Consider the following 8381-nt stretch of genomic DNA (forward strand, 5'->3'; position numbering starts at 1 on the left):
ATTACAGTTAAAGGGATAGTACATCCAAAAATTCTCTCATCATTTACTCACTCATCCCAGATGTGTATGACTTTATTTCTTCTGCAGAACACAAATTATGATTTTTAGAAGAATATTTCAGCTCTGTAGGTCCATACAATGCAAGTGAATGGGCACATAAAGGCATCATAAAAGTAATCCATATGACTCCAGTGTTTTTATTAATATAATCCATATAATCCATATCTTCAGAAGTGATATGATAGGCGTGGGTGAGAAACAGATCAATATTTAAGTGGTTTCTTGCTAGAAATTCTTCTCCCTGCCCAGTAGGGGGCGATATGCATGAAGAATATAAATCACCAAAAACAAAAGAAGAATGTGAAAGTTAAGGTGGAGATTGACTGAGCGGGGAGGAGAATGTATAGTAAAAATTGACTTATATATTGACCTGTTTCTCACCCACACCTATCATATCGCTTCAGAAGACATGAATTAAACCACTGGAGTTGTATGGATTACTTTTATGCTGACTTATGTGATTTTTGGAGCTTCAAAATGTTGGCACCCATTCACTTGCATTGTATGGACCTACAGAGCTGAAATATTCTTCGAAAAATCTTAATTTGTGTTCTGCAGGTGAAAGAAAGTCATACACATCTGGGATGGCATAAAGGTGAGTAAATGAGAGAGTCGCTCAATATAAACCCCATCAATTTCAGTTAAATAAGCAGTAAAAAAAAAAAAAATGTGTCCGAATATTTTTTTCTGACAGAAACTTAACATTTTCATGTTTAAGTTGCATTCCGTTAGTGCTATTATCCAAAAAGTGATTATGCCTCTGCAGTGGTATTAACATGAGAATAAATGCCTTAAACCAGCAAAGCATTCTTAAATGTATACACGAGTGCAAAATGACCTTCCAAAGTTTATACAAATGGTTTATTTGTAAATCAGTGTTTAAACAGGAAACCTTTTTTTTTTTTTTTTTACTGATGTCATCCAGATGTCTCTAGAAACAATCCAGGATTATGAGAATATCTAAAATGTTTAAAGTGACATGTTATTTTTCTTATATTATATAAGATTTCTTAGGTTTGGATTGTCACATCTACTGGGAATTTTGGTGGTGTTTCAGGAGCAGTGGTCGTTTCTCGAGCATTCATTGGAGTTTATCTGTTTCTTCTCAGAAATTAATATGCAAAGGAACCTGGTCATCATCTGAGAAGAATCTCACTGAAATAAAAAAAATAAGACAAATCAAGAGAGTACATCATCATCATCATCATTAGTCTTGTCAATATCCTATGCACACTTCAATATAATATAATATAATATAATTATATATATTATCTGGGCAATTGATAACAGCCTTTTTTTAATTTCTTGGGATGAAGTTTATATTAAACAAGGTCAAAAGCTAAATAAGGATTATTAAACAATGAGAATATCTGAATAAAAATAGGTCAATTAAAAAAATGGGACCATATAATGGGGCAAATAATTGTCTTAAATCATATTTAAAAATGCTTAAAGGTGTATTTTAGGGGTACATTTATGTATAGTCATTATAATTACAAATGATGCGAATGGGAAGTCTCCACAAGGATATGCATACAAGCTTATGTGTTGTTAAATGTGTTTTTGAGTGCTCAGCATGTACCTTGTGATGTGGACTGCCCTGAATAAGAAGAAGCCTTATCCACATCAGTTTCATTTTCACAAATGTGGACTCCATCAGTGTCCTGTAAGATAAATATCTGTGTTCATAGAGAACACTAAGAAGTGCTACTAATGACCAATTAATTAAATACAGAGTATTATGGATACAATTATTAATTGAAGTGTACAATAATATTCCTGTTGCGCAGGGTTGAAATATAATTTTCTACTATATATTTGAATCTCAAAAGCCTGTCAACAAGAACACGGGTCATATTTTACCACAAGAAAACTGCTTAAAGATCATGAATCTTATTTTTTAGGACCATTAAGATTTGCATTGTGACTTTATTTTCATGCCAATGAAGAACATCCCACCCCACCATACCCTATTTCTCTGTAATGCAAAAATACAATGGCATATTTTTTTAAAGTGTACAGTATTTATACAGTACAGAAGCCCTGAACCGCAAGGTGAAAAAAAAGAAATAATGGTGAAAAAAACAAAACAATAGTGTCTCAGTTCCTTCCTGAGCCTAAGTCTTAAAATTTTTTTCTCTCTTCCTAAAATGTTTTTTCTCTCTTCAAAAAATGTTTTTTTTTCTCTCTCTTCAAAAATTGATTTTCTCTCTTCAGTTTTGTTCTCTCTTCAAAAAAAAAATAGTTTTTTCTCTCTTCATGTGGTACCAACCTTGGCCACCAGGTGCCACTATCAGTAAACATGTAATCTTATGCTTTTAATGCTTTCCCTGTTGCTATATAGCTGAATAATACATTTATTATCTATTTAAGTGTTTGCAAACTTTAATCAAGACAAAATCAGGTTACATATGTTTGATATGGCATTCGTTGTCGTGTAACAACTGGAGTTATTTTTTGTTTAAAAATGTTGGTCTTCCTAAACCATCTATGCCGTTTGCTCAGTGTTACATGGTGGAAACGAAGGAATGTATTGAGGAAAATGGGAAACATGGGGAAATTATTATTATGTCTGTCCTTTTGAAGTGTTAGGGGTACATCTGGTCATGTTAATATTGTTGTAAGTAATCTAATTTCTAAACGAAAAGATCATTTATAAATTAAATCCTCGCGACTGAACGGAGATGTCATGTGCAGATTTTCATGGTGGAATTGAATTATATTATTATATTTTAATATAACAAGTTGTCTATGCTTTTGAAACACACTGTCTACTGCAGAAGTGAAGAGTTCCAGATGAAGAATGTCAAATAAATATCCAAATATTGTTGGTCTGTCTAAACATGAGCTAGACAGTTACGCCGATGTAAAATGCTCATCCCAAACAAATTGGTGAGGGGTGAGGAATCACCTATAGTATCGCTTCCCGGGTTCCGCCGGGGGGAAGAATAGTAGGCTACACACACCTGTTTTGTATTAGCAGTATGAGCGTGAAGCTATAAAAGTATAATGATTTCTGTTGTTAGTGGGGCTTTTGGTACTACAAATTTTTTTGCCGGAGCTGCCGTGCCGGGACGTGGGCTGGCTGTTATTGCGAAAACGCCATGAGTAAATTGGGAGGGGTTATTTGCGACTTCCGGGTAATCTTGAACTCGAGGTTTAGACGGCCGCTGTTGATGTGTTCTACGATATATATATAATAAATGTATTATTCAGCTATATAACAACAGAGAAAGCATTAAAAGTATAAGATTACATGTTTACTGATAGTGGCACCTAGCTCCCAGGGGTAGCGCATCATGTAAACGCATTCAGCGAGAGATGGTGATATAAACACGGTGCGCAACAGCGAAAGCCATCCGTGTATCGCATGGTCATAGAAGAACATTCTGCAGCCACCCCATCCCCCAACCCTATGACTGGCCACGTTATGCCGATTTACTGACAAGCACCACCTCCCATCAGACATTTTTGCATCGGCTCCAGCACATTTACCTTCTTCTGTGGTGCAACTGGAAGCATGTCACATTAACAGCATGGAAGAAACGGGTTTAGATCCCATGTTGAAACCAGAAAGTAATAGCGTTTGCATTATCAGCGATGAATGCGATTCGGAAGTTGTAAAAACAGTAAATTTTTACTCCACCATTATTTAGGTTTGAGGTTAGGGTTGGGGGGTATAGTTAATAAAACATGGATTCCACTTCACTTTACAGTTCAGCTGAATACAACTCACAGTACAACTCGCTTTTGGCACACCTCCATGGACATTTTACCCAGAAAATGCATATGCAAGTTCAAATGTGCGCATACGCCCAACAACACTTACGGCTTTGGCCACTTGGGGCAGTGTTTCATATTTCGGTAAGCACAGACCGATTTCCATCGATTTGAAAATGTCACAATGGTACTAAAAATGTAAGTTCTTTAAGTAATTTTCTTTAAGTAACATATTCTTTAAGTTCTATAAGTTGTAAAGTAATATATACAGTGCTGTGAGAAAGAATTATAAATCCTGATTTCTTCTATTTTTACGTATATTTCATACTAAATTGGAAGTCACAAAAAAGCCAAGGACAACATCCAAGGAACTGCAGGCCTCTCTCGCATCAGTAAAGGTCACTGTTCATGACTCCACTATCAGAAAGACACTGGCCAAAAATGCCATCCATGAAAGAGTGACGAAGCGAAAACCACTGCTAACCCAGAAGAGCATTAAAGCTTGTCTGAGTTTTGCCAAAACACACCTTGATGATCCTCAAAGCTTTTGTGAGAATGTTCTGTGGACTGATGAGTTGAAAGTGGAACTGTTTGGAAGACAGGGGTCCCGTTACATCTGGCATTAATCAAACACAGAATTCCACAAAAAGAACATTCTACCTGTGGTCAAGCATGGTGATGGTAGTGTGATGGTGTGGGGATGCTTTGCTGCTTCAGAGCCAGGGCGAATTGAAATAATTGAGGGAAACATGAATTCTGCTCTCTACCAGAAAATCCTAAAGGAGAATGTCCGGTCATCAGTCCGTGAGTTGAAGCTCAAGCACAACTAGATTATGCAGCAAGATATTGATCCAAAACATAGAAGTAAGTCCACCTCTTAATGGCTCAAAAGAAGTAAAATTAAAATTTTAGAGTTGCCTAGTCAAAGTCCTGAATTGAACCCTATTGAGATGCTGTGGCAGGACCTTAAACAGGCAGTTCATGCTCAAAAATCCTCCAGTGTGGCTAAACTAAAGCAGTTCTGAAGAGTGAGCCAAAGTTCCACCATATTGAAAGACTGATTTCCAGTTATTGGATGCATTTGGTTGCAGTTGTTGCTGCTAAAGGTGGCACAACTAGCTATTATGTTTAAGGGGGCAGTTCGTTTTTCACATGGGTGATATAGGTGTTGGATAACTTTTTTGCTTCAGTAAAAAATATATATATTTGAAAACTGTATTTTGTGTTTACTCAGGTTGTCTTTTTAATGTTATATCTAGTTTGAAATCTAAAACAATTTAATATGAAAAATACACAAAAACAGGAGAAATCAGGAAAGCAAATACTTTTTCACAGCACTGTAGTAATATACTGTATATATATATTGTGTGTATATATGTGTGTGTGTGTGTGTGTATATATATATATATATATATATATATATATATATATATATATATATATATATACTTACACATACACACGTTCATCAGTTAGAAGGAACTTAAGTCTTTTCAGTGTACTGTGTGTGGCTAAACATGCTTCTATATATGTTTTATGATGCGACAACCGTAGCCTCATAATCTGACACGTAACCCACTTCTCCATGAGCTTGAAGTCTCCTCTTCAGCTCCATGTTTTCTCGCTGCAGTATCTTATTCTGGACAACAGAGGGAGAATCAGACAGACTCAGAGACAACTATCAAAATTTAGCTTCAATCAAAACTAAAGCTCAAACATACTGAAATAGTAATCAGCAGTGTTAAATTTACAAAAATAATTCTAATTTAAGAGGGTTTGAAACCAGCATATAAAACAACTTCTAGAGATTTGCATCATTGGACTTTTGACTCAAAACTTTATCGTTACTGAGATATAACCCTTGTGACAACTTCCCAGTGTGACAAAGTTGTGTATGCTGATTGATTACCTTGTGTCTCAGGGCTTCCACCACCAGGTCACGATCACCTCCCAGACTTTCATTTTGTTTACAAGCCTGGAATGCATCACCTATGATGGACACCAGCAGATGAGACTGAGAGAGAGAGAGATAGAGAGAGAGAGAGAGAGAGAGAGAGAGAGAGAGAGAGAGAGAGAGAGAGAGCAAAAACAATAAAATATACACTTGATTTTTACATGTGAGTGGTGTTTGCTTATGCGAAACTTGTCGCGATGCAAAGTGATGCAATAACAGTGATGCAAACACACTGAAGATTTCTGTAACTCACAAACTTCTTGCTCTGGAGGATGTAGCAGTGAAACATGTCCACCGCAGGGTGTTTGGACACAAAGCCAAGGATTTTGGGCTGTGTCGGGTGAACTGCACAGAATGAAACGGAGGACAGAGCGCAGGTGTACAGCATGAACTGAGAAACAGAGAGAGGGAGAGTGTAATGAATGCCAAGGTATGAGAGTTTCCTGTATTTCTGGAGATTTGGGGTTTGTTTTGAGTTTTTATTAAACGCTGTGATTAGATCCACCTCTCTTACCTTGACATTCATTACAGAGAGAGTCAAAGAGTGCTAGTTCACCCACAAATGAAAATTCTGCCATCATTTACAAGAAAGAAAGTCATATGGGTTTGGAACAAAATTAGGATGGGTTAAATCATAACAGAATGTTCATTTTTGGGTGAACTGTCCTTTTAAATATGTGTATACTCCTCGTCACACCTTTGTTTTATGTTCTAGGATGTCAATGGCACTCCGGGTAAGAAACAAATGTGCTTTCTTCTTATTTTTCTTCGCTTTTTCATCCATCTCTTTATTAGGATCCTGAATGAAGGAGAAAATGGAGAAGAACTGGATGCAGGGATATAAACAGTCACACTCCAGTACAGTGACATTTATGAATATATATCACCTGCAAGGTTTCTACTGCGTCAGTAAGAATCTGCATCCCAACTGCACTGACCACTTCGACACGACCCAGAAACTACAAACATGGCCCACAAACCGCTATGTGAGTGATGAACAGTAAACAGCTGTGATATTTATTATTATTTTTTATTTTTTTTAAGTACAGAAGACACTTTTGCCCCACCTAAAATGTATGAAAGCATTAGATAACAAGAAAAGTAGCATAAACATCGCATGTCATTGCAAAAATGTCTCTGAATGTAGAGTTAGTTCTGAGAAAAGTTCAAGCATCATTTGTTTACAGATGCCATTTGCTTTTATTATTTATAACATTTACACTGTCTACGGCAATTAGATGGTTCACTCACTTTAACTGAGAAGGATATTTCACTGTCATCATCAATGTCATTCATTTTCACCACTCTCTTGACACAACTGTTGAAACAAAATTCAAGTTGTAGCACAGAGGACGATTATTATTATTCTCAAAGATAACATATAAGACATATTTTTATATCTGTATTTAACATCACAGCTGTTTTAAACACGTACTGTGCACTGTAAATACTAATAGTTATCTTAAAAAAATTGTTTACTCAACTTAAGCTTAATATTTACTATTCTTACTAGTTTTAATTAAGTTACAATTACTCTCTAAACCCTAAAGTTGTCAATAATAAAAACATTTAAGTGATCCTAATTAAACAGTACATGAAATGTCACATTTTGGAATCATAACTCAAATATATATGTTCTTTAAACTGGCTTCGAGTACAACTAACTCAAAATTATCAAGTACAAAATCGTGGCTGTGTGGAATACCAATAAGCCCTTGCGCTGGAATAAATGATGTATGTTTGGTCAAAACAAGGGAACTTAAGTCGAAAAATAATAATTGTTATTTAAACATTTATATAGTTTTAATTATTATTAATAATTACATTAATAATACTATTGTTCTTGTTTTGTTGTAGCTGGTTGATAGTTGTGATTTTTGTGAAGTCACCATTAGGGTGGTCAGTGCTACCTCACATTGGAGCCTGTTAATTTTAAAGGGATAGTTCACCCAAAAATGAAAATTCTCTCATCATTTACTCACCCTCATGCCATCCCAGATGTGAATGACTTTCTTTCTTCTGTAGAACACAAATTAAGATTTTTAAAAGTATATTTCAGCTCTGTAGATCCATACAATGCAAGTGAATGGGTGCCAAAATTTTGAAGCACCAAAAATCACACAAGTCAGCATAAAAGTAATCCATAAGACTCCAGTGGTTAAATCAATGTCTCCTGAAGCTATATGATAGGTATTGGTGAGAAACAGATCAATATTTAAGTCCATTTTTACTATACATTATCCACCCTGCACAGTCAGGCTGCCCTTTAACTTTCACTTTCACATTCTTCTTCTTGTGTTTTTGGTGATTCACATTCTTCATGCATATCGCCCCCTACTGGGCAGAGAGAAGAATTTTAAGCAAAATAATTACTTAAATATTGACCTGTTTCTCACCCACACCTATAATAACACTTCAGAAGACATGGATTTAACGACTGGAGTCTTATGGATTACTTGTATGCTGTGTTTATGTGCTTTTTAGAGTGTCAAAAGTTTGGCACCCATTTACTTGCATTGTATGGACCTACAGAGCTGAAATATACTTCTAAAAATCTTAATATGTGTTCTGCGGAAGAAAGTCATACACATCTGGGATGTCATGAGGGTGAGTAAATGAGAGAATTTTCATTTTTGGGTGAACTATC

General features: G+C 35.7%; 1 protein-coding gene across 2 annotated transcripts in view; it reads right to left on the reverse strand.

The window, feature by feature from the left end:
* Nucleotides 1-907: 907 nt before the first annotated feature.
* The window catches only part of LOC127418920 (uncharacterized), a 46703-nt gene continuing 39229 nt past the window's right edge, over nt 908-8381 (reverse strand). For both annotated transcript variants that reach the window (XM_051659848.1, XM_051659849.1), the window contains exons 4-11: nt 6986-7052; nt 6622-6693; nt 6432-6533; nt 5988-6125; nt 5690-5794; nt 5360-5419; nt 1643-1724; nt 908-1215 (exon numbers count right to left, since the gene is read on the reverse strand). In XM_051659848.1, coding sequence (XP_051515808.1) covers nt 1166-1215; nt 1643-1724; nt 5360-5419; nt 5690-5794; nt 5988-6125; nt 6432-6533; nt 6622-6693; nt 6986-7030 — 654 coding nt within the window. In that variant the 5' untranslated portion in view covers nt 7031-7052 and the 3' untranslated portion in view covers nt 908-1165. The remainder of the gene's footprint in view (nt 1216-1642; nt 1725-5359; nt 5420-5689; nt 5795-5987; nt 6126-6431; nt 6534-6621; nt 6694-6985; nt 7053-8381) is intronic.

Source organism: Myxocyprinus asiaticus, chromosome 28 (assembly GCF_019703515.2).
Source record: "Myxocyprinus asiaticus isolate MX2 ecotype Aquarium Trade chromosome 28, UBuf_Myxa_2, whole genome shotgun sequence".
Lineage (NCBI taxonomy): Eukaryota > Metazoa > Chordata > Actinopteri > Cypriniformes > Catostomidae > Myxocyprinus > Myxocyprinus asiaticus.